We start from the raw sequence: 26,500 nt of genomic DNA on the forward strand, positions 1-26,500 counted from the left end.
CCTTATCTGTGTGCTCGATATTTAGTTTGAGATGGGTTATAAGTAGGCCTTATCTGTGTGCTCGATATTTAGTTTGAGATGGGTTATAAGTAGGCCTTATCTGTGTGCTCGATATTTAGTTTGAGATGGGTTATAAGTAGGCCTTATCTGTGTGCTCGATATTTAGTTTGAGATGGGTTATAAGTAGGCCTTATCTGTGTGCTCGATATTTAGTTTGAGATGGGTTATAAGTAGGCCTTATCTGTGTGCTCGATATTTAGTTTGAGATGGGTTATAAGTAGGCCTTATCTGTGTGCTCGATATTTAGTTTGAGATGGGTTATAAGTAGGCCTTATCTGTGTGCTCGATATTTAGTTTGAGATGGGTTATAAGTAGGCCTTATCTGTGTGCTCGATATTTAGTTTGAGATGGGTTATAAGTAGGCCTTATCTGTGTGCTCGATATTTAGTTTGAGATGGGTTATAAGTAGGCCTTATCTGTGTGCTCGATATTTAGTTTGAGATGGGTTATAAGTAGGCCTTATCTGTGTGCTCGATATTTAGTTTGAGATGGGTTATAAGTAGGCCTTTATGAAATAAATATCATTAGCCTATTGTTGTCATTTCTAGGGTTAAGTAGATACTAGCCTGTCTATGTTTAAAGCAGTTCACAAGTGTTTTGTTTCATTCTGTTTCATTTTGTTGGGCCAAATTAAGTTCCAACTGTAAACTAATGTTGTGTTTGCTGAGATATAATACCCTGCTTCTATTTTCCCTATAAACAAGGTATTGACATTCATTTAAGGTGAAGAAGAATGTTTCCGGCCTACAAGAGTTACTTCCATAATCTAACAATATAATGCTTACCTTTATGAAAAAGTTATTATGATCGAAAGATAATGAATTAGCCTCCTTCTGTACGCCTATATCTGTATAACAGACGCAGTAGCCATCTGTATCTGGCAAAGCTAAAGAAATGCATGTTGGTGTTGTTTGGATATGCTACACATCAAAACACAACAAATAGTGTTTTAAAAATGTGTTCTAGGCTGCTTGTAAGGATGTAATGTGGATGATTTGGCCAACATCTCTGGTTTATTGATGGCGCTGGCTGTGTGGGTGGACACCCTGATCACATCCCTGGTTTATTGATGGCGCTGGCTGTGTGGGTGGACACCCTGATCACATCCCTGGTTTATTGATGGCGCTGGCTGTGTGGGTGGACACCCTGATCACATCCCTGGTTTATTGATGTCGCTGGCTGTGTGGGTGGACACCCTGATCACATCCCTGGTTTATTGATGGCGCTGGCTGTGTGGGTGGACACCCTGATCACATCCCTGGTTTATTGATGGCGCTGGCTGTGTGGGTGGACACCCTGATCACATCCCTGGTTTATTGATGGCGCTGGCTGTGTGGGTGGACACCCTGATCACATCCCTGGTTTATTGATGGCGCTGGCTGTGTGGGTGGACACCCTGATCACATCCCTGGTTTATTGATGGCGCTGGCTGTGTGGGTGGACACCCTGATCACATCCCTGGTTTATTGATGGCGCTGGCTGTGTGGGTAGATACCCTGATCACATCCCTGGTTTATTGATGGCGCTGGCTGTGTGGGTGGACACCCTGATCACATCCCTGGTTTATTGATGGCGCTGGCTGTGTGGGTAGACACCCTGATCACATCCCTGGTTTATTGATGGCGCTGGCTGTGTGGGTGGACACCCTGATCACATCCCTGGTTTATTGATGGCGCTGGCTGTGTGGGTAGACACCCTGATCACATCCCTGGTTTATTGATGGCGCTGGCTGTGTGGGTGGACACCCTGATGGGTTATGCACCCAACACATATGGATGACAGGTACATTTCTCAAATGTCTGATGAATGAAAGTCTTGCCAGTCATTGGTCCGGTGCCAAACGTTCCTAACAGAAACCCTGATATATAGTGTATAGTGTGTATAGTATGGGCTACAGTAGGCTATAAAGTAAACTTTCCAGTGACACTGACTCACCCAATGTTGAAGATGAAGTCAGCATAGGCTACTCACCGGTGATAGCTGATGCACTTGTGCCAATATCTCAAGATAAGCTGCTCTTCACTCAGAATTGCTCAAAATAAAAATAAAAATTAGCTTCTACGGAAATATTAGTCTTCTCTTTTCAGCAGTAGGCATTTGCTTTCAAAACGGTAGGCCCATGTTTTTCTCACGATTGTATTTTGAAATTTATGAAAGGCAAACTGACAGCCGCAACCAACCATAGAAATATAATACATAGATGGCAGTTCCAATTCAAGTCAGGAATGCAGCCAATGTTAGTGTACCTGTGAGTTTAACAGTCAAAGTGGCAGTGTAAGAGGTTCCAAAATCTACTATGGATTATATCTATGGCAACAACGCAAAAAGCTGTTCTATATTTGACCTGTCTGATGCCCAGTTTGTGGCCTTCCAGACTGTAAGTGCTTGTGATAAAACTTCATCCACAGCTATTTCTTTGAAATAATGCTCTCCGGTGGAGTTTTTTTAATTATTTGATTTATATCTGTTCAGATTTAAATAATTTTGCCAAAATTATTTCAATTTAACAGGGGGTGCTGCACCACCCCCAGCAACCCTACCTCCCACCGCTATGCATACCCCCCTCACCCTGATAACCGTCCAGGTTGAGATCTCCCAGGTTTTCTACAGCCAGTCCGAACATGGAGTCCTGAGGTCCGTCTATCCTGGTGGGTGTGAGCTTACTCCAGACTCCGCCCTTGTTAATATAGGCATAAATAGCTCCGCCCACCTTTCCATCCTTCTCAAAGAACTGAGGGGCTCCCACCACGATATCCTGCCACCTAGAGCAAGAGAGAGACAGAGAGAGAGATGACTTAGAGAAATTGAGAAATATGTTGTCTCAACAAGGAACTAATTGTCTCATCTCAAAGATCGTCTGAGAGGCTCAAGCCATAATATCCCTCACTGTGGAGAGAGAGAACCCGTGATATCCCTCACTGTGTAGAGAAAGAAGCCTTGATACTCTCCACTGTGGAGAGAGAGAAACTGACCATGATATATTTTGTTTTTGATGGATAGATGGACAGGGGAAGTGCAGTGTATAGATTTGAGAAGACTGACATTTGATTTCCATAGGCGGGCATGTTTTTTCACGGGACCTCGTATTTGCAACTATTTTATGGGTGTAATAGTAAAGACCATAGGCAGCTCACGATTCAAGTTTGGGGAAGCTTACAATTTCTTCTACCCTTTCCATCGATCTGCGTGACAGTTATGATTATTTTTATATGCTAATTTTCGTGGAACAGTTTAATTTTCAATAATAACATTTTCATTTCTCTAACTCATTGTCATGTGGTTAATCATAAAAATCTGAAGTAAAATGATAAAGAGTTAAGTTATGCTAAGGCCCGAAAGCACCAGAGTCTGCCATATGGACAGCTCAAGAAATGAGCGCATAAATGAGCGCCCCTGTGTCCCGCCTCACATATTTTGTGGTGTAAACCCAGAAGAGATGAACATTCTGCTACTTCGCTTCCTACTACTTACAAGCTGCATTTTTTAGCTTTGTTTTCGAGATTTGATACTCGCAATTATGTCTATGTCTCTGTCGAGTTTTGAGGAGCGTCTGTGCAAACTAGTGAGACATACAATAGCCTTTATAACCCTTTGATGTGGTTGTATATTCGGATAAGTGCCCAAAAGACAACAGTTGGAGGGAGATATCATGGATATCACAAAATTTTAACAACAACACTGATGTCAAAGAAACATGGAGAAAGATTTGGGACCGGTATGATCGCAATCTGAAAAGGTTGAAGGAGACGACGAGTGGGGCTGCCGCTGGAGGGACTGTAATTGGCTTCGTGTTCACGTGGAAACCATGTATTGATACCATTTCACTTATTCAGCTCCAACTATTACTACGAGCCCGTCCTTCCCAATTAAGGTGCCACCAACCTCCTGTGCATGGTACCATGGATGGTGTCTATTCCTATGTTTCCTGTTTCTCAGGTACATGACGATGTACTTTCACAGGACCATCGATCAGTACTGTGTCCGCCTCGTCGGCTCTCAAGTGAGACAGAACCCTGGTGATTTTTTATTATTCACACATTAGGATGGTGGGTAATTTGTGGTTTTACTTTGTTGCATGTTTTTATGCTTTATGTTTTTATGTACAAAGGGAAGCCCAGCCGCGAGCTGCCCAGTGACACGAGCCTACAAGACAAGCTAAATTACTTCTATCCACGCTTCGAGACAAGCAACACTGAAGTATGCATGGGAGTGCCAGCTGTTCCGGATGACTGTGTGATCATGCTCTCCATAGCCGATGTATAAGTAAGACCTTTAAACAGGTTAACATTCACAAGGCCGCAGGGCCAGACGGATTACCAGGATGTGTACTCCAAGCATGAGCTGATCTAGGGCTGTTGCGGTGACCGTATTACCGCCACACCAGCCAAATCAGAAATCAGACATTGCCAAATGGGCACTATCCAACATTAATATGGATCCCTTAATGCTCCAATCCCTTTAGCGGGATCGATTTGACAACATCCAGTGAAATTTCAGAGCTCCAAATTCAAACTACAGAAATATAATTATTCAATATTTACAAATATATAAGTGCAATACATCAAAATAAAGCTTAACTTCTTGTTAATCCAGCCGAGGTGTCACAATTCAAAAAGGCTTTATGGCGAAAGCAGACCATGTGATTATCTGAGGACAGCGCCCTGCATACAAAATGACAACATTCAACATTCAACCAGGCAGGTGCGACACAAAAGTCAAAAATAGCCATATAATAAATGCCTTACCTTGGAAGATCTTCATCTTTTTGCAACCTCAAATATCTCCGTGACACAATGAATGGTCGTTTTGTTCGATAAATTCCTTCTTTATATCTCCAAAATGTCAATTTATTTGGCGCGTTTATTCAGAAATACACCGGTTCCAACTCGCCCAACATGACTACAAATAAGTTAACTGTAAACTTGGTCCAAACATTTCAAACAACATTCATAATCCAACCTTAGGTATCCTAAAATGTAAATAATCGATACAATTTAAGACAGGATCATCTGTTTTCAATACCGAAGAAAAATACCACGGAGCAATCTCCTGTGTACGCGCAACAAAAGACTTGAGCCCTTCAGAGTGACACTCAAAAAGAACAGCTGTACTTCTTCATTCCTCAAAAGAAAAACATCAACCAATTTCTAAAGACCGTTGACATCTAGTGGAAGCCATAGGAACTGTAACCAGGGCCCTTATAAATCAGGATTCCCAAAGAAACCTAATAGAAAACACAATGAGCTCAAACAAAAAATTCCCTGGATGGATTGTGCTCAGGGTTTCGCCTGCCAAATCAGTTCTGTTATACTCACAGACATTATTCTAACAGTTTTAGAAACTTCAGAGTGTTTTATATCCAAATCTTCTGGGCCTGAGTAACAGGCAGTTTACTTTGGGCACACTTTTCATCCGGACTTGAAAATAGTGCCCGTTATCCCTAAGAGGTTTTAACTTGTTTCTCAGAAGTGTAGCAGGTTGTGAACTTTGCAAACAACACTCCGAGAATGAAAACAGTAAATGACTGTAATTAATATGTGCATTAACAGAAATTCATGTAACCAAATGATCGGGGAATTAATGGTACATTTTCTAGGCCTACTGGTGACATATGTAATGGGGAATTTATATGAAATAAGCAATCAAAGGGAAAACAATTCACACAATGAAACAATGAATGCTCAAGAATTGGCGGGAGACAGCTGTGTGCATTCTGGAGAGAGACGCTGTCACAACTTCTGCTAAAGTCGGTTCCTCTCCTTGTTCGGGCGGTGTTCGGCGGTCGACGTCACCGGTCTTCTAGCCATCATCGATCTATTTTTCATGTTCCATTTGTTTTGTCTGGTTGTCGGGTTTCAATTCCATAATTACATGTTGTATATGTTCCCTCTGTTTCCCCCATGTCCTTGTCGGGAATTGTTTATTGTAAGTACGTGTGCTTTATGTGACTGGTGCGATACGGGTTCTTGTGCCCATGTGTTTTGTTACTTTTGTATGCCGGCAGTTACAGTGCCTTGCGAAAGTATTCGGCCCCCTTGAACTTTGCGAACTTTTGCCACATTTCAGGCTTCAAACATAAAGATATAAAACTGTATTTTTTTGTGAAGAATCAACAACAAGTGGGACACAATCATGAAGTGGAACGACATTTATTGGATATTTCAAACTTTTTTAACATATCAAAAACTGAAAAATTGGGCGCGAAAAATTATTCTGCCCCCTTAAGTTAATACTTTGTAGCGCCACCTTTTGCTGCGATTACAGCTGTAAGTCGCTTGGGGTATGTCTCTATCAGTTTTGCACATCGAGAGACTGACATTTTTTCCCATTCCTCCTTGCAAAACAGCTCGAGCTCAGTGAGGTTGGATGGAGAGCATTTGTGAACAGCAGTTTTCAGTTCTTTCCACAGATTCTCGATTGGATTCAGGTCTGGACTTTGACTTGGCCATTCTAACACCTGGATATGTTTATTTTTGAACCATTCCATTGTAGATTTTGCTTTATGTTTTGGATCATTGTCTTGTTGGAAGACAAATCTCCGTCCCAGTCTCAGGTCTTTTGCAGACTCCATCAGGTTTTCTTCCAGAATGGTCCTGTATTTGGCTCCATGCATCTTCCCATCAATTTTAACCATCTTCCCTGTCCCTGCTGAAGAAAAGCAGGCCCAAACCATGATGCTGCCACCACCATGTTTGACAGTGGGGATGTCTCCCAGGTGGCTTGTGGCAAACTTTAAACGACACTTTTTATGAATATCTTTAAGAAATGGCTTTCTTCTTGCCACTCTTCCATAAAGGCCAGATTTGTGCAATATACAACTGATTGTTGTCCTATGGACAGAGTCTCCCACCTCAGCTGTAGATCTCTGCAGTTCATCCAGAGTGATCATGGGCCTCTCGGCTGCATCTCTGATCAGTCTTCTCCTTGTATGAGCTGAAAGTTTAGAAGGACGGCCAGGTCTTGGTAGATTTGCAGTGGTCTGATACTCCTTCCATTTCAATATTATCGCTGGCACAGTGCTCCTTGGGATGTTTAAAGCTTGGGAAATCTTTTTGTATCCAAATCCGGCTTTAAACTTCTTCACAACAGTATCTCGGACCTGCCTGGTGTGTTCCTTGTTCTTCATGATGCTCTCTGCGCTTTTAACGGACCTCTGAGACTATCACAGTGCAGGTGCATTTATACGGAGACTTGATTACACACAGGTGGATTGTATTTATCATCATTAGTCATTTAGGTCAACATTGGATCATTCAGAGATCCTCACTGAACTTCTGGAGAGAGTTTGCTGCACTGAAAGTAAAGGGGCTGAATAATTTTGCACGCCCAATTTTTCAGTTTTTGATTTGTTAAAAAAGTTTGAAATATCCAATAAATGTCATTCCACTTCATGATTGTGTCCCACTTGTTGTTGATTCTTCACAAAAAAATACAGTTTTATATCTTTATGTTTGAAGCCTGAAATGTGGCAAAAGGTCGCAAAGTTCAAGGGGGCCAAATACTTTCGCAAGGCACTGTATGTACATTAAACGTCTCCGGCTATTTACCAAGTTCTTCTCTCCTGCGTTTGACTTCCATGCCACCAGTTACACACCCCTTGACAGACGCGCCATATCTTCGCCACACACCCCTCTCCTCCTCGTTGCGAATTTTTTGATTATGCTCAAGACACATTATCTACCACAGATTTGAGATGCTTTTCACTGACAGCCACAATTCAATCGGCTAGGTATATTGCTATTCACAATGCCCAAATAGCGGGATTCCCAAATAAACATAGCCTTACACACTTGTGATTTGAAACAATCCACAGGTATTATTAAAAACAAGCTAATGAGCCTCTAAGTCATGCTCTCTGGTGAAGTATTTTGAATATTTTTACTTGGACCGTAGTAATTATATAAATCAATTTACTTAAGGGGAAGCCAGTAACCTAACAGTGCACTGTGTACCCTGCCAACTTTCCTTTTAAATTCACAAGAGTCTGAAACCAAAGATCTGTATATAATAACAAGATGTTCATGTTTCCACCCTAACAATGGGAGTTGTTGTCCCAAAGGCGGGAAGGCAAGCGACAAACTTGGGTCTGCATATTATAACGCATTGGACTTATTCTGGACAGATTTTGGCGAGAGTGAGCCCTCTCACTTCACCTCTTCCTCTCTGCTGAAACTCTCTCACCGGAGAAAGCATCAGAGTGAGCACAACAGCGCCCCTCTGTCTTACTACATGTAGCCCATGTATCTGATTCTGTCTGGTCAGAAATAGTATGACATGCCATACTCTTCTACACATACTCAGACAGAGGGGCGCTGTTTCGCTCGCTCGGATGCTTTATCTGAGATTGAAGCTTCTTTCTGTCGGCATTAGTCTCAGTCAAATAACTGATCAATATTCAATATGTTATGTGGACAGGCAAGGAGGTACGGTAGGGCGGACCAGGCCCCCTAAGCCCCGCCCATTACACCAGCCCTGGAAATAGTATCATGGTCTTATCTTCTCATACCCGTCTCCAGTGAGATCCACCACAGTGAGGTCGTAGCCGAACGATGAGGCTAACCCCTCCCCTTCCAGGATGTACTCTGGTGACAGCATGGAGGACTCATCGGACTCCTTCTTTAGCAACACCACCTCTCCGCTGTGATGGGCTCTCGGAGCGCCTGCAACCACTGTCAGCTGACCCTTCTTAGTGATGGCCTTCCCTGAGTCCAAAGAAAAGCCTGATAGGAGAAAGATAATTCACCAATCAATCAATCCGTCTGTCAATGCATGTCCACATAAATACAGACATGTTTCAGGTGAGATGGTGCTATACTAAATGTTTGATGCACTGCACGGTCACAGATATGGATGGAACACTGACTGAGTTTACACAAGCAGCTCGATTCTGAACTTTTTTCCACTAGTTTGTCTTTCACATCAGAAGTTTTCACATCAGCTCTTTTTCAGAGCTGATCTGATTGGTCAAAAGATGAATTTATGAAGAAAATAGCAGAATTGGGCTGCCTGTGTAAACGCAGGCAGTAAGTCGTCCTGTCGTGTCGTGTCCCTGTATATTTTGTTTATATTTTGTTTATTTTTCGTTTATTTATTTTTTTTTTTACATATTTTTCGTTTTTTACATAGCTATCCCTTTAAAAACATTTTGCTAAACCTAAGCTTCCAAATACGCTGGATCTTCACAACTAGCTATCTAGCTAAACTGCAACCCTGGATGATTACCCCTGGCTAGCGTTTCCACCCACTTAGCTTGAAGCTAGCCCGGGCTGCGCTACCACCGTAGCATACTCCTGAGCTACAATACCCGGGCCCACGACCGGTCTATCGATGTCACCGCATGAAGAGGAATAAACAGACTCACCCCATCGCGACGTCCCCCAAAGGCTAACTCTCTAGCCCTCGCTATCTCCCTGCTTGCTAATTCGGCCTGCTAACTGCTAGCTTGTCCAGCTCCGGTCCGCTAACTGCTACCTTGTCTAGCCCGGGCCTACAAACTGTTAGCTTGTTAGCACAGGCCTGCTAACCGCCTGAATCGCCGCGTCCCAAACGCCCACCGGACCCATATTTACTTTCTATCTCTTTTGACTTTTAATTTGTTTATACCTTCCGGAAACCTGCCTCACCCAATGTGATACGGAATCGCTATTATTTTTTATTTATTTTTAGAACACACTCAAGAACCTCCAGAAGCTAACCAGCTAACTAGCTACAAGCTATTTAGTCATTGTTCGTTTTTTTAACCTGGATAACACTCGCCAGTCCAGCTTCCCTTCCCCATCCACCGCTGCCCCCTGGACACTGATCTCTTGGCTACATAGCTGATGCACGCTGGACTGTCCATAAATCACGGTACTCCATTCTGCTTGTTTGTTTTATCTGTTGGCCCCGTTGCCTAGTCTACGCCATTTTACCTGCTGTTGTTGTGCTAGCTGATTAGCTGTTGTCTCACCTACTGTTTTAGCTAGCTTTCCCAATTCAACACCTGTGATTACTGTATGCCTCGCTGTATGTCTCTCTCAAATGTCAATATGCCTTGTATACTGTTGTTCAGGTTAGTTATCATTGTTTTAGTTCACAATGGAGCCCCTAGTTCCACTCTTCATACCCCTGATAACTCCTTTGTCCCACCTCCCACACATGCGGTGACCTCACCCATTACTACCAGCATGTCCAGAGATACAACCTCTCTCATCATCACCCAGTGCCTGGGCTTACCTCCGCTGTACCCGCACCCCACCATACCCCTGTCTGCGCATTATGCCCTGAATATATTCTACCATGCCCAGAAACCTGCTCCTCTTATTCTCTGTCCCCAACGCTCTAGGCGACCAGTTTTGATAGCCTTTAGCCGCACCCTCATACTACTCCTTCTCTGTTCCGCGGGTGATGTGGAGGTAAACCCAGGCCCTGCATGTCCCCAGGCACCCTCATTTGTTGACTTCTGTGTTCGAAAAAGCCTTGGTTTCATGCATGTCAACATCAGAAGCCTCCTCCCTAAGTTTGTCTTACTCACTGCTTTAGCACACTCTGCTAACCCTGATGTCCTTGCAGTGTCTGAATCCTGGCTCAGGAAGGCCACCAAAAATTCAGAGATTTCCATACCCAACTATAACATCTTCCGTCAAGATAGAACTGCCAAAGGGGGAGGAGTTGCAGTTTACTGCAGAGATGGCCTGCAAAGTAATGTCATACTTTCCAGGTCCATACCCAAACAGTTCGAACTACTAATTTTGAAAATTACTCTCTCCAGAAATAAGTCTCTCACGGTTGCCGCCTGCTACCGACCCCCCTCAGCTCCCAGCTGTGCCCTGGACACCATTTGTGAATTGATCGCCCCCCATCTAGCTTCAGAGTTTGTTCTGTTAGGTGACCTAAACTGGGATATGCTTAACACCCCGCCAGTCCTACAATCTAAGCTAGATGCCCTCAATCTCACACAAATCATCAAGGAACCCACCAGGTACAACCCTAACTCTGTAAACAAGGGCACCCTCATAGACGTCATCCTGACCAACTGGCCCTCCAAATACACCTCCGCTGTCTTCAACCAGGATCTCAGCGATCACTGCCTCATTGCCTGTATCCGCTACGGAGCCGCAGTCAAACGACCACCCCTCATCACTGTCAAACGCTCCCTAAAACACTTCTGTGAGCAGGCCTTTCTAATCGACCTGGCCCGGGTATCCTGGAAGGACATTGACCTCATCCCGTCAGTTGAGGATGCCTGGTCATTCTTTAAAAGTAACTTCCTCACCATTTTAGATAAGCATGCTCCGTTCAAAAAATGCAGAACTAAGAACAGATACAGCCCTTGGTTCACCCCAGACCTGACTGCCCTCGACCAGCACAAAAACATCCTGTGGCGGACTGCAATAGCATCGAATAGTCCCCGTGATATGCAACTGTTCAGGGAAGTCCGGAACCAATACACGCAGTCAGTCAGGAAAGCTAAGGCCAGCTTCTTCAGGCAGAAGTTTGCATCCTGTAGCTCCAACTCCAAAAAGTTCTGGGACACTGTGAAGTCCATGGAGAACAAGAGCACCTCCTCCCAGCTGCCCACTGCACTGAGGCTAGGTAACACGGTCACCACTGATAAATCCATGATTATCGAAAACTTCAATAAGCATTTCTCAACGGCTGGCCATGCCTTCCGCCTGGCTACTTCAACCTCGGCCAACAGCTCTGCCCCCCCCGCAGCTCCTCGCCCAAGCCTCTCCAGGTTCTCCTTTACCCAAATCCAGATAGCAGATGTTCTGAAAGAGCTGCAAAACCTGGACCCGTACAAATCAGCTGGGCTTGACAATCTGGACCCTCTATTTCTGAAACTATCTGCCACCATTGTCGCAACCCCTATTACCAGCCTGTTCAACCTCTCTTTCATCTCGTCTGAGATCCCCAAGGATTGGAAAGCTGCCGCAGTCATCCCCCTCTTCAAAGGGGGAGACACCCTGGACCCAAACTGTTACAGACCTATATCCATCCTGCCCTGCCTATCTAAGGTCTTCGAAAGCCAAGTCAACAAACAGGTCACTGACCATCTCGAATCCCACCGTACCTTCTCCGCTGTGCAATCTGGTTTCCGAGCCGGTCATGGGTGCGCCTCAGCCACACTCAAGGTACTAAACGACATCATAACCGCCATCGATAAAAGACAGTACTGTGCAGCCGTCTTCATCGACCTCGCCAAGGCTTTCGACTCTGTCAATCACCATATTCTTATCGGCAGACTCAGTAGCCTCGGTTTTTCGGATGACTGCCTTGCCTGGTTCACCAATTACTTTGCAGACAGAGTTCAGTGTGTCAAATCGGAGGGCATGCTGTCCGGTCCTCTGGCAGTCTCTATGGGGGTGCCACAGGGTTCAATTCTCGGGCCGACTCTTTTCTCTGTGTATATCAATGATGTTGCTCTTGCTGCGGGCGATTCCCTGATCCACCTCTACGCAGACGACACCATTCTATATACTTTCGGCCCGTCTTTGGACACTGTGCTATCTAACCTCCAAACAAGCTTCAATGCCATACAACACTCCTTCCGTGGCCTCCAACTGCTCTTAAACGCTAGTAAGACCAAATGCATGCTTTTCAACCGGTCGCTGCCTGCACCTGCATGCCCGACTAGCATCACCACCCTGGATGGTTCCGACCTAGAATATGTGGACGTCTATAAGTACCTAGGTGTCTGGCTAGACTGCAAACTCTCCTTCCAGACTCATATCAAACATCTCCAATCGAAAATCAAATCAAGAGTCGGCTTTCTATTCCGCAACAAAGCCTCCTTCACTCAAGCCGCCAAGCTTACCCTAGTAAAACTGACTATCCTACCGATCCTCGACTTCGGCGATGTCATCTACAAAATGGCTTCCAACACTCTACTCAGCAAACTGGATGCAGTCTATCACAGTGCCATCCGTTTTGTCACTAAAGCACCTTATACTACCCACCACTGCGACTTGTATGCTCTAGTCGGCTGGCCCTCGCTACATATTCGTCGCCAGACCCACTGGCTCCAGGTCATCTACAAGTCTATGCTAGGTAAAGCTCCGCCTTATCTCAGCTCACTGGTCACGATGGCAACACCCATCCGTAGCACGCGCTCCAGCAGGTGTATCTCACTGATCATCCCTAAAGCCAACACCTCATTTGGCCGCCTTTCGTTCCAGTACTCTGCTGCCTGTGACTGGAACGAATTGCAAAAATCGCTGAAGTTGGAGACTTTTATCTCCCTCACCAACTTCAAACATCAGCTATCTGAGCAGCTAACCGATCGCTGCAGCTGTACATAGTCTATTGGTAAATAGCCCACCCTTTTCACCTACCTCATCCCCGTACTGTTTCTATTTATTTACTTTTCTGCTCTTCTGCACACCAATATCTCTACCTGTACATGACCATCTGATCTTTTATCACTCCAGTGTTAATCTGCAAAATTGTAATTATTTGCCTACCTCCTCATGCCTTTTGCACACATTGTATATAGACCCCCCCTTCGTTTTCTACTGTGTTATTGACTTGTTAATTGTTTACTCCATGTGTAACTCTTTGTTGTATGCTCACACTGCTATGCTTTATCTTGGCCAGGTCGCAGTTGCAAATGAGAACTTGTTCTCAACTAGCCTACCTGGTTAAATAAAGGTGAAATAAAAATAAAAATAAAATGTAGATGGACAGGCAGTAAAAGATCATGTTATAATACTGTTGTGCTGACCATGCATGACACAACATGAAGGGACCAAACCAAACAGAAACACTAACAAACAGCACCTGGACTTGGCATCACACCAACCCATTCCCAACACGACTGATGACACCAATATGTTGCATTCGGATTGGCCAAAGCTAGGCCCTGTACAGATTCACTGATTTCTCCATCATATATCTATATCTATTCAAGCCCAGTTGGTTGGAAGTGGATGTGAGTTATAGCTCTGATTATCTGCACCACACCTATCTCAGGTCGATGCTCATGACGAGCGCAATGTTCCACTGTGCATGATGACGACTAGGGCACGGAGTGAAATTATTGGCTCTGGAGAGCATGATGTCATCACGCAGGTAGTCTTACAATTCTAAGTAGCTATTGGCTGTCACATCAGTCTCCATAGCAACCTGGGAAGGAAGTGACTTGTACACAAACGGTTCACGCTGGAGCTGGACACACTGGTCATGAAGAGCACACATTGAGGGGGAGAGGAGGGAGCCAGAGAGGGATGAGGAATGAAAGAAAGCAGGGGTACCTACCCAGGTAGCTGTTAGGGGGCACAGGGACCAGGTCTGGGTTTAACTGGTTCTCATCGCCCACCTCATAGGGCCCGTCTTTATACGAACGCATCACCAACAGAGTGTTGTTTTTATGCTCTACTCTCACCATACCTGGAGGGAGGGAGGGAGGGAGGGAGGGAGGGAGGGAGGGAGGGAGGGAGGGAGGGAGGGAGGGAGGGAGGGAGGGAGGGAGGGAGGGAGGGAGGGAGGGAGGGAGGGAGGGAAAAGGAGAAGAATAAATGAGAGGAGGATGAGGATGAGGGATAGGAAAGTGAAGAAAGGGGGGATGGAGATGAGAAGATGAGGACAAAAATCTCAACACAAGCGTATAATAAATGGAAAAGCATTTGATAAATAAATAACACACAATAAATAAATAACACACAATAAATAAATAACACATAATAAATCAATAACACACAATAAATAAATAACACACAATAAATAAATAACACACAATAAATCAATAACACGTGATAAATACAATATATGAATCATGAGCTGAAAATAAAAGTTAAAAGGTAACGTACATGTTGATGTGACCCTAATCAAAATTCTAGCAGAGAATCACTGTGGTTAGCAGAGGTCACTGTGGTTACTACATTTGAGCATGATTAAGAGAGGAAGGGCCCATGCGGACTGTGCTAATCTGCTTAACCCTAACCTCTAACACCCGACCCTAACCCTACCTCTAACACCTGACCCAGACATAACCCTGACCTTATCCCCTAACCTTACCCTGACCCCTAACCCTACCTCTACTTGAAGGTAACAGTGCTCACTGTTGCCCCTAGTGGCCGGTTTCCACATCATCTCCCAACGTCCTCAGACACAATACTGACTTGTATCACAGGTGACATGCCTGTGAATACTGCATTGTTGGGTAGGCCTTGCAAGTTAAGCATTTCATTTTACTTGTGCATGTGACAAATACAACTTGAAACCCTGAAAGCTATCTGATCTTGTCTAGGGTTTTGAATCCAGGAATACACACTCACACGCCACACCCCTACCTTTCCAGTCATATGCTCCAGGAGCTCCAAACACTAGGTATTCATAGTCCCTAGTGAAGGTGGCAGACAGACCCTGTTGGCATGAGCCAAACCTCTCATGCCCGCGTGCCCGCCCCTCACAGAACCTCCAGTTCCCTCCATCCTCATCATCAATGATTGTCAGGTCCTGGCTCAGCATGTAACACCTTCCTGTGATGTCACGAGACTCCTGGGGCGTGTTCACAAACAGACGCAGCTGGTAGCGGTGGGCACACGTCTGGAGAGAGAGAGGAGAGGGATTGGTTAATGGAGCTGTCAGTCAAGTCAATGGCCAATCAGTTTGAAAGTGCACACACACTTACCACAATCTTTCCTCCTGGTCCCTGGCTGTTCACTGTTACACCCATCCACTGGTTCTCCTTGCTCTCAGTTTTCAGGTCCTCTACACACACAAAACAATCATCAAATCTTAATCAAATGATTCTGCCAACAGACGATTTCCTTGGAAGGATCTGTGTAGACAGATGAAGACAGAAAATAAGTGTGTGTTCATGTGTTCAGAGGTGAGCTCACCATCGTTGTCAAGCTCCACACGGTTACAGCTGGAGGAAGTGGTGTCACAGTTGTAGAGTCCTCCTGTGACCTTTGACTTCTGACCTCCCAGAGCTTTGGCCCTCGGAGCACCAACAAGCAACCTGTACCAAACACCACAACGCCATGTTAGGATACAGGAAACAAACACGCACACATGAGACACACAGACACACACTCAATGAGGACCAGCCTTTCAATAGTCCTCTCAATGAGGACCAGCTTATCAACAGTCCTCTCAATGAGGACCAGCCTATCAACAGTCCTCTCAATGAGGACCAGCTTATCAACAGTCCTCTCAATGAGGACCAGCCTATCAACAGTCCTCTCAATGAGGACCAGCCTATCAACAGTCCTCTCAATGAGGACCAGCCTATCAACAGTCCTCTCAATGAGGACCAGCCTATCAACAGCCATCTCCACTCCCCTCCCTCCCTTCATGCACACACACACACACACACACACACACACACACACACACACACACACACACACACACACACACACACACACACACACACACACACACACACACACAGTTTATTTTTTGGAACCACAGACTTAGAGGACATGCAGGAAGTAGGAGTGCTGAGGGTAGGAGTGCTGAGGGTAGGAGTGCTGAGGGTAGGAGTGCTGAGGGTAGGAGTGCTGAGGGTAGGAGTGCTGAGGGTGCTGCAGCACCCGCTGAAAAATAGGAATAAATGTTTTTATAGTAATAAACATATTTTATCTCGTTATTTATTCTTTTTTTTTTTACAAAAGGTAGTGTGAAGGGGTTTTTACTAGTCCTGTATTACAGTTTTTTTCGATTGCTAAACGACAGTGGGCACAACTGGAGTCACATGTGCAAAACTCTAACTACAGTCTGCACTACCAACAGTCACCTGAGCTAAACAGTTCGCATCACCTGCAAAACTCATTCCAAGCAACACAACTCTTAACACATGGCTCAAAACACGCTCAGTGCAGCCAAACACTATGCACAACCCTCACTGAGATAACACACACTGTCACTCAGAACACACTGAGAGTAAAAACACTATGCACAACCCTCACTGAGATAACACACACTGTCACTCAGAACACACTGAGAGTAAAAACACTATGCACAACCCTCACTGAGATAACACACACTGTCACTCAGAACACACTGAGAGTAAAAACACTATGCACAACCCTCACTGAGATAACACACACTGTCACTCAGAACACACTGAGAGTAAAAACACTATGCACAACCCTCACTGAGATAACACACACTGTCACTCAGAACACACTGAGAGTAAAAACACTATGCACAACCCTCACTGAGATAACACACACTGTCACTCAGAACACACTGAGAGTAAAAACACTATGCACAACCCTCACTGAGATAACACACACTGTCACTCAGAACACACTGAGAGTAAAAACACTATGCACAACCCTCACTGAGATAACACACACTGTCACTCAGAACACACTGAGAGTAAAAACACTATGCACAACCCTCACTGAGATAACACACACTGTCACTCAGAACACACTGAGAGTAAAAACACTATGCACAACCCTCACTGAGATAACACACACTGTCACTCAGAACACACTGAGAGTAAAAACACTATGCACAACCCTCACTGAGATAACACACACTGTCACTCAGAACACACTGAGAGTAAAAACACTATGCACAACCCTCACTGAGATAACACACACTGTCACTCAGAACACACTGAGAGTAAAAACACTATGCACAACCCTCACTGAGATAACACACACTGTCACTCAGAACACACTGAGAGTAAAAACACTATGCACAACCCTCACTGAGATAACACACACTGTCACTCAGAACACACTGAGAGTAAAAACACTATGCACAACCCTCACTGAGATAACACACACTGTCACTCAGAACACACTGAGAGTAAAAACACTATGCACAACCCTCACTGAGATAACACACACTGTCACTCAGAACACACTGAGAGTAAAAACACTATGCACAACCCTCACTGAGATAACACACACTGTCACTCAGAACACACTGAGAGTAAAAACACTATGCACAACCCTCACTGAGATAACACACACTGTCACTCAGAACACACTGAGAGTAAAAACACTATGCACAACCCTCACTGAGATAACACACACTGTCACTCAGAACACACTGAGAGTAAAAACACTAGCATCACCAATACAGAAAATACTAACTTTTCATCTTTACAGTTTGAACCATTTCAGTGACTTCATACAAAGTCATATTTTCTTCAAAGAAAAGAGTGACATTCTTTCACATGATTTATGAAAAATTTTAGAACATAACAATTCTTTAAGGTAAATGAAAATTAGCAGTTTGCTTCAATAGTCTGTAGTAATTTACGGAATTACAGTAATGAGAAAAAAAAGCTAGAAACTAAAAGTACATACTGTAATTCAAACAAATAATTGAGGGGCTAATCCTGCCTATCTCTAGCATCAGGCCACAGGTTTTCTTCAACATCACATCTAATGTTTTCTCTTGCCATGCACCTGGGGAAGAACCTTCTAGAGTGCCTTGAGTGCCAGGCCACAGGTTTTCTTCAACATCACATCTAATGTTTTCTCTTGCCATGCACCTGGGGAAGAACCTTCTAGAGTGCCTTGAGTGCCAGGCCACAGGTTTTCTTCAACATCACATCTAATGTTTTCTCTTGCCATGCACCTGGGGAAGAACCTTCTAGAGTGCCTCTAGAGTGCCCTGGCAGTCCTCTGGACTCATGTCCTCACATCCGGCACGCATGGCTTCCAAAAGAGACATTTGGTCATGTGGGTGGTGACCAAACACTTTCCACCTCCAGGCAGAGAAAAACTCCTCTATTGGGTTGAGGAAGGGTGAATATGCAGGCAGGTACAAAACCATAAATCTGTGATGTGCTGCAAACCAATCTGTGACAGCTGCAGAGTGGTGAAAAGCAACGTTATCGCAAACTATGACAAAAACGTGGGGGTTTCTTACCGGTTCTCCCTGTTCTGCTGGCACTAGCTGAGCATAGAGCTGTTCTAGGAAAGCTATAAGCCTTTCTGTGTTGTATGGGCCAATGAGTGGTGTGTTGAGAAGCAAACTATCATTGGCCATTGCAGAACACATGGTGATATTTCCCCCCCTTTGGCCTGGAACCTCCACAGTGGCCTTTTGACCTATAATATTCCTTCCTCTGCGCCGTGTTTTGGCAAGGTTAAATCCTGCTTCATCGATAAATACAAATGAATGTGGTCTTTCCAGTGCTTCCACCTCCATTACTCTCTGAAAAACAGTAAGTGCACAGTTTTACTGTAGAAATGCTAGTGTTTTTTTTTACTGTAAATATTTTGTATAGCTGTGTACGTAACCTCAGACGTCTTACCTGGACATATTGGTATCTTTGCTCTTTTACCCGTTCACTGTTTCTCTCGAACGGTACAGTGTATAACTGTTTCATTGTAACTTGGTGTTTCTTTAGGACTCGAGCAATAGTTGTTGTGCTGACAGAATTAACATTTTCAAATATATCATTATCAGCCAGCACTCTATCTTGAATCTCCCGCAGTTTTATTGCATTGTTGACAACAACCATGTCAACAATAGCATTTTCCTAGCACGGGCAAAACATTTTTTTGGACGAAAATGTTATCTTTTCACAAAAGTAGTGCACTGGGCCTTTGCTAGTCCTGTATTATCGGTCCGCTATAGCCATATGTAGCACAGGGTACATTGATAGGGCAGAGAGACATTTATCTTGTCAGAATATCCATAGTCTTTGTTCCAGCTTAACTTGAAGAGGATATTAGGCCTACCTACGTACAGAAAGTGTGTTTGCATGTTTTATTTGTTAATATCACCAGATAGGTGCAGTGGAATGTGTCGTTCGGATGAAGATATAAGATATTAGGTCATTTCGTCAAACTTGTGAAGGTTCTATGTTTATCAGTTGCTCATTCAACGCATTTGCTGTTACTTTACTCAAACTGTTTTAACAGTTTTCCTTCCTGAGTGTTTTACATTCCCTGAGATCAACCAGAAATATTTACAAGGCCAAATATTCCCAGATTTTCATAAAAAGGTCTCTCGTTTCTGCATCACCAAATTTTGCATAATGCAAAAAGAGTTGGGTAGGTGCACTTTGGGTCTAGAGGGCATGGAGCATCGCTCTGACACTTCTCACAATGGTGCTACTTTAGTAAAGTTCACATGCTGATTAATTAGTGTTAGTTTAGTATAAAGGTTCTGTTACACCACCTAATTTCTTATATTTTTGGGGGACATTTCACTGAATAGTCTAAAAGAAAATCTAGTGTGGCCAAACCTCAATTGAACAGCTTTACACAACTAGGCAGGGTGTGTGTCTGTGTGGGAGTATGTCTGTGCCTGGGTGATTACCTCAGCCCAGGTAATCAAATGACTGCTTTCACACTGATCTCAGAACAATGAGGATCCTTTGTGTTGCCCCCTGCCATACATACATGTACACGCCACAGGAGGTTGGTGCCCTTAACTGGGGAGGATGGGCTCGTGGTAATGGCTGGAGTGGAATCAGTGGAATGGTATCAAATACATTAAAACACAAGGTTTCCAGGTGTTTGATGCCATTCCATTCGCTCTGTTCCAGACATTATTATGTCCTCCCCTCAGCAGCCTCCACTGACACACGCACGTGAACATACATTAACAGGAAGTCAGGAGAATAGGCGGAAAGAAGTGGTATCCCTTAGTCATGCCCCTACTGCAGTCTATGATCAGAAAACCCTCCTTAAAACCTAAAACATTAGGAGATGAGAAAATATCTGATCCTGAATCAGTGGATAGCAGAAACGTGTACCTTCTCCTTAGACTACGGAGGTCCAGTAACATTAAAGAGACAGTCAACAGGAACCACCAAAACCGTACATTATGCTGATACTGTATAACTGCATACAGAACATAACTAGATACACAGTAACTGCAGTAAAAGTATATGAAACAATATTTTATTTGAACATGGTCTCAATTGTTCATTTACCTCTGTGCAATGTAAAGCGTGTGTAGCCCATTACCCAGTAGCCTGCCACTGGTAATTAAAACACAGGGAGTGTGAGAGGGAGACAGGGAGAGTGAAAGAGGGAGACAGGGAGTGTGAGAGGGAGACAGGGAGTGTGTGATGGAGACAGGGAGTGTGTGAGGGAGACAGGGTGTGTGTGATGGAGACAGTGAATGTGTGATGGAGACAGAGTGTGAGAGGGAGACAGGGAGTGTGTGATGGAGACAGGGAGTGTGTAAGGGAGACAGGGTGTGTGTGATGGAGACAGGGAGTGTGTGATGGAGACAGAGTGTGTGTGATGGAGACAGGGAGTGTGTGATGGGGGAGACAGGGTGTGTGTGATGGAGACAGGGAGTGTGTGATGGAGACAGGGAGTGGGTGATGGAGACAGGGAGTGTGTGATGGAGACAGGGAGTGTGTGTGATGGAGACAGGGAGTGTGTGATGGAGACAGGGAGTGTGTGTGATGGAGACAGGGAGTGTGTGATGGAGACAGGGAGTGGTGTGATGGAGACAGGGAGTGTGTGATGGAGACAGGGAGTGTGTGATGGAGACAGGGAGTGTGTGATGGAGACAGGGAGTTTGTGATGGAGACAGAGTGAGTGTGATGGAGACAGGGAGTGTGTGATGGAGACAGGGAGTGTGTGATGGAGACATGGAGTGTGTGATAGAGACAGAGTGTGTGTGATGGAGACAGGGAGTGTGTGATGGAGACAGAGTGTGTGTGATGGAGACAGAGTGTGTGTGATGGAGACAGGGAGTGTGTGATGGAGACAGGGAGTGTGTGATGGAGACAGAGTGTGTGTGATGGAGACAGAGTGTGTGTGATGGAGACAGGGAGTGTGTGATGGAGACAGGGAGTGTGTGATGGAGACAGGGAGTGTGTGATGGAGACATGGAGTGTGTGATAGAGACAGAGTGTGTGTGATGGAGACAAGGAGTGTGTGATGGAGACAGGGAGTGTGTGATGGAGGCAGGGAGTGTGTGATGGAGACAGGGAGTGTGTGATGGAGACAGGGAGTGTGTGATGGAGACAGGGAGTGTGTGATGGAGACAGGGAGTGTGTGTGATGGAGACAGGGAGTGTGTGATGGAGACAGAGTGTGTGTGATGGAGACAGGGAGTGTGTGATGGAGACAGGGAGTGTGTGTGATGGAGACAGGGAGTGTGTGATGGAGACAGGGAGTGTGTGAGGGAGACAGGGTGTGTGTGATGGAGACAGTGAATGTGTGATGGAGACAGAGTGTGAGAGGGAGACAGGGAGTGTGTGATGGAGACAGGGAGTGTGTAAGGGAGACAGGGTGTGTGTGATGGAGACAGGGAGTGTGTGATGGAGACAGAGTGTGTGTGATGGAGACAGGGAGTGTGTGATGGGGGAGACAGGGTGTGTGTGATGGAGACAGGGAGTGTGTGATGGAGACAGGGAGTGGGTGATGGAGACAGGGAGTGTGTGATGGAGACAGGGAGTGTGTGTGATGGAGACAGGGAGTGTGTGATGGAGACAGGGAGTGTGTGTGATGGAGACAGGGAGTGTGTGATGGAGACAGGGAGTGTGTGTGATGGAGACAGGGAGTGTGTGATGGAGACAGGGAGTGTGTGATGGAGACAGGGAGTGTGTGATGGAGACAGGGAGTTTGTGATGGAGACAGAGTGAGTGTGATGGAGACAGGGAGTGTGTGATGGAGACAGGGAGTGTGTGATGGAGACATGGAGTGTGTGATAGAGACAGAGTGTGTGTGATGGAGACAGGGAGTGTGTGATGGAGACAGAGTGTGTGTGATGGAGACAGAGTGTGTGTGATGGAGACAGGGAGTGTGTGATGGAGACAGGGAGTGTGTGATGGAGACAGAGTGTGTGTGATGGAGACAGAGTGTGTGTGATGGAGACAGGGAGTGTGTGATGGAGACAGGGAGTGTGTGATGGAGACAGGGAGTGTGTGATGGAGACATGGAGTGTGTGATAGAGACAGAGTGTGTGTGATGGAGACAAGGAGTGTGTGATGGAGACAGGGAGTGTGTGATGGAGGCAGGGAGTGTGTGATGGAGACAGGGAGTGTGTGATGGAGACAGGGAGTGTGTGATGGAGACAGGGAGTGTGTGATGGAGACAGGGAGTGTGTGTGATGGAGACAGGGAGTGTGTGATGGAGACAGAGTGTGTGTGATGGAGACAGGGAGTGTGTGATGGAGACAGGGTGTGTGTGATGGAGACAGGGAGTGTGTGATGGAGACAGGGAGTGTGTGATGGAGACAGGGAGTGTGTGATGGAGACAGGGAGTGTGTGATGGAGAAAAGGAGTGTGTGATAGAGACAGAGTGTGTGTGATGGAGACAGGGAGTGTGTGTGATGGAGACAGGGAGTGTGTGATGGAGACAGGGAGTGTTTGATGGAGACAGGGAGTGTATGTGATGGAGACAGGGAGTGTGTGATGGAGACAGGGAGTGTGTGATGGAGACAGGGGAGTAGTGTGTGATGGAGACAGGGAGTGTGTGTGATGGAGACAGGGAGTGTGTGATGGAGACAGGGAGTGTGTGTGATGGAGACAGGGAGTGTGTGATGGAGACAGGGAGTGTGTGTGATGGAGACAGGGAGTGTGTGATGGAGACAGGGAGTGTGTGTGATGGAGACAGGGAGTGTGTGATGGAGACAGGGAGTGTGTGATGGAGACAGGGAGTGTGTGATGGAGACAGGGAGTGTGTGATGGAGACAGGGTGTGTGTGATGGAGACAGGGAGTGTGTGATGGAGACAGGGAGTGTGTGATGGAGACAGGGAGTGTGTGATGGAGACAGGGAGTGTGTGATGGAGACAGGGAGTGTGTGATGGAGACAGGGAGTGTGTGTGATGGAGACAGGGAGTGTGTGTGATGGAGACAGGGAGTGTGTGATGGAGACAGGGAGTGTGTGATGGAGACAGGGAGTGTGTGTGATGGAGACAGGGAGTGTGTGATGGAGACAGGGAGTGTGTGATGGAGACAGGGAGTGTGTGATGGAGACAGGGAGTGTGTAATGGAGACAGGGAGTGTGTGTGATGGAGATAGGGAGTGTGTGTGATGGAGACAGGGAGTGTGTGATGGAGACAGGGAGTGTGTGTGATGGAGACAGGGAGTGTGTGATGGAGACAGGGAGTGTGTGATGGAGACAGGGAGTGTGTGATGGAGACAGAGTGTGTGTGATGGAGACAGAGTGTGTGTGATGGAGACAGGGAGTGTGTGATGGAGAAAAGGAGTGTGTGATAGAGACAGAGTGTGTGTGATGGAGACAGGGAGTGTGTGTGATGGAGACAGGGAGTGTGTGATGGAGACAGGGAGTGTGTGATGGAGACAGGGAGTGTGTGATGGAGAAAGGGAGTGTGTGATGGAGACAGGGTGTGTGTGATGGAGACAGGGAGTGTGTGATGGAGACAGGGAGTGTGTGATGGAGACAGGGAGTGTGTGATGGAGACAGGGAGTGTGTGATGGAGACAGGGAGTGTGTGTGATGGAGACAGGGAGTGTGTGTGATGGAGACAGGGAGTGTGTGTGATGGAGACAGGGAGTGTGTGATGGAGACAGGGAGTGTGTGTGATGGAGACAGGGAGTGTGTGATGGAGACAGGGAGTGTGTGATGGAGACAGGGAGTGTGTGATGGAGACAGGGAGTGTGTAATGGAGACAGGGAGTGTGTGTGATGGAGACAGGGAGTGTGTGTGATGGAGACAGGGAGTGTGTGATGGAGACAGGGAGTGTGTGTGATGGAGACAGGGAGTGTGTGATGGAGACAGGGAGTGTGTGATGGAGACAGGGAGTGTGTGATGGAGACAGAGTGTGTGTGATGGAGACAGAGTGTGTGTGATGGAGACAGGGAGTGTGTGATGGAGACAGGGAGTGTGTGATGGAGACAGAGTGTGTGTGATGGAGACAGAGTGTGTGTGATGGAGACAGGGAGTGTGTGATGGAGACATGGAGTGTGTGATGGAGACAGGGAGTGTGTGATGGAGAAAAGGAGTGTGTGATAGAGACAGAGTGTGTGTGATGGAGACAGGGAGTGTGTGATGGAGACAGGGAGTGTGTGATGGAGACAGGGAGTGTGTGATGGAGACAGGGAGTGTATGTGATGGAGACAGGGAGTGTGTGATGGAGACAGGGAGTGTGTGATGGAGACAGGGAGTGTGTGATGGAGACAGGGAGTGTGTGATGGAGACAGGGAGTGTGTGATGGAGACAGGGAGTGTGTGTGATGGAGACAGGGAGTGTGTGATGGAGACAGGGAGTGTGTGTGATGGAGACAGGGAGTGTGTGATGGAGACAGGGAGTGTGTGTGATGGAGACAGGGAGTGTGTGATGGAGACAGGGAGTGTGTGATGGAGACAGGGAGTGTGTGATGGAGACAGGGAGTGTGTGATGGAGACAGAGTGTGTGTGATGGAGACAGGGAGTGTGTGATGGAGACAGGGAGTGTGTGATGGAGAAAAGGAGTGTGTGATAGAGACAGAGTGTGTGTGTGATGGAGACAGGGAGTGTGTGTGATGGAGACAGGGAGTGTGTGATGGAGACAGGGAGTGTGTGATGGAGACAGGGAGTGTGTGATGGAGAAAGGGAGTGTGTGATGGAGACAGGGTGTGTGTGATGGAGACAGGGAGTGTGTGATGGAGACAGGGAGTGTGTGATGGAGACAGGGAGTGTGTGATGGAGACAGGGAGTGTGTGTGATGGAGACAGGGAGTGTGTGTGATGGAGACAGGGAGTGTGTGTGATGGAGACAGGGAGTGTGTGATGGAGACAGGGAGTGTGTGATGGAGACAGGGAGTGTGTGATGGAGACAGGGAGTGTGTGATGGAGACAGGGAGTGTGTGATGGAGACAGGGAGTGTGTGATGGAGACAGAGTCTGTGTGATGGAGACAGGAAGTGTGTGATGGAGACAGAGTGTGTGTGATGGAGACAGGGAGTGTGTGATGGAGACATGGAGTGTGTGATGGAGACAGGGAGTGTGTGATGGAGACAGGGAGTGTGTGATAGAGACAGAGTGTGTGTGATGGAGACAGGGAGTGTGTGATGGAGACAGGGAGTGTGTGATAGAGACAGAGTGTGTGTGATGGAGACAGGGAGTGTGTGATGGAGACAGGGAATGTGTGATGGAGACAGGGAGTGTGTGATGGATACAGGGAGTGTGTGATGGAGAAAGGGAGTGTGTGATGGAGACAGGGTGTGTGTGATGGAGACAGGGAGTGTGTGATGGAGACAGGGAGTGTGTGATGGAGACAGGGAGTGTGTGATGGAGACAGGGAGTGTGTGATGGAGACAGGGAGTGTGTGATGGAGACAGGGAGTGTGTGTGATGGAGACAGGGAGTGTGTGTGATGGAGACAGGGAGTGTGTGTGATGGAGACAGGGAGTGTGTGATGGAGACAGGGAGTGTGTGTGATGGAGACAGGGAGTGTGTGATGGAGACAGGGAGTGTGTGATGGAGACAGGGAGTGTGTGATGGAGACAGGGAGTGTGTGATGGAGACAGAGTGTGTGTGATGGAGACAGGGAGTGTGTGATGGAGACATGGAGTGTGTGATGGAGACAGGGAGTGTGTGATGGAGACATGGAGTGTGTGATAGA

At 46.1% G+C, this 26,500-nt stretch overlaps 1 protein-coding gene across 1 annotated transcript in view; it reads right to left on the reverse strand.

Annotated features, from left to right (window-relative positions):
• The window catches only part of LOC109874753 (integrin alpha-6), a 52,562-nt gene that overhangs the window by 10,939 nt on the left and 15,123 nt on the right, over window positions 1–26,500 (reverse strand). Inside the window, exons 2-7 of the mRNA XM_031810405.1 lie at window positions 15,885–16,006; window positions 15,674–15,753; window positions 15,333–15,588; window positions 14,299–14,430; window positions 8,567–8,780; window positions 2,629–2,822 (exon numbers count right to left, since the gene is read on the reverse strand). Coding sequence (XP_031666265.1) covers window positions 2,629–2,822; window positions 8,567–8,780; window positions 14,299–14,430; window positions 15,333–15,588; window positions 15,674–15,753; window positions 15,885–16,006 — 998 coding nt within the window. The remainder of the gene's footprint in view (window positions 1–2,628; window positions 2,823–8,566; window positions 8,781–14,298; window positions 14,431–15,332; window positions 15,589–15,673; window positions 15,754–15,884; window positions 16,007–26,500) is intronic.

Source organism: Oncorhynchus kisutch, linkage group LG30 (genome assembly GCF_002021735.2).
Source record: "Oncorhynchus kisutch isolate 150728-3 linkage group LG30, Okis_V2, whole genome shotgun sequence".
NCBI lineage: Eukaryota > Metazoa > Chordata > Actinopteri > Salmoniformes > Salmonidae > Oncorhynchus > Oncorhynchus kisutch.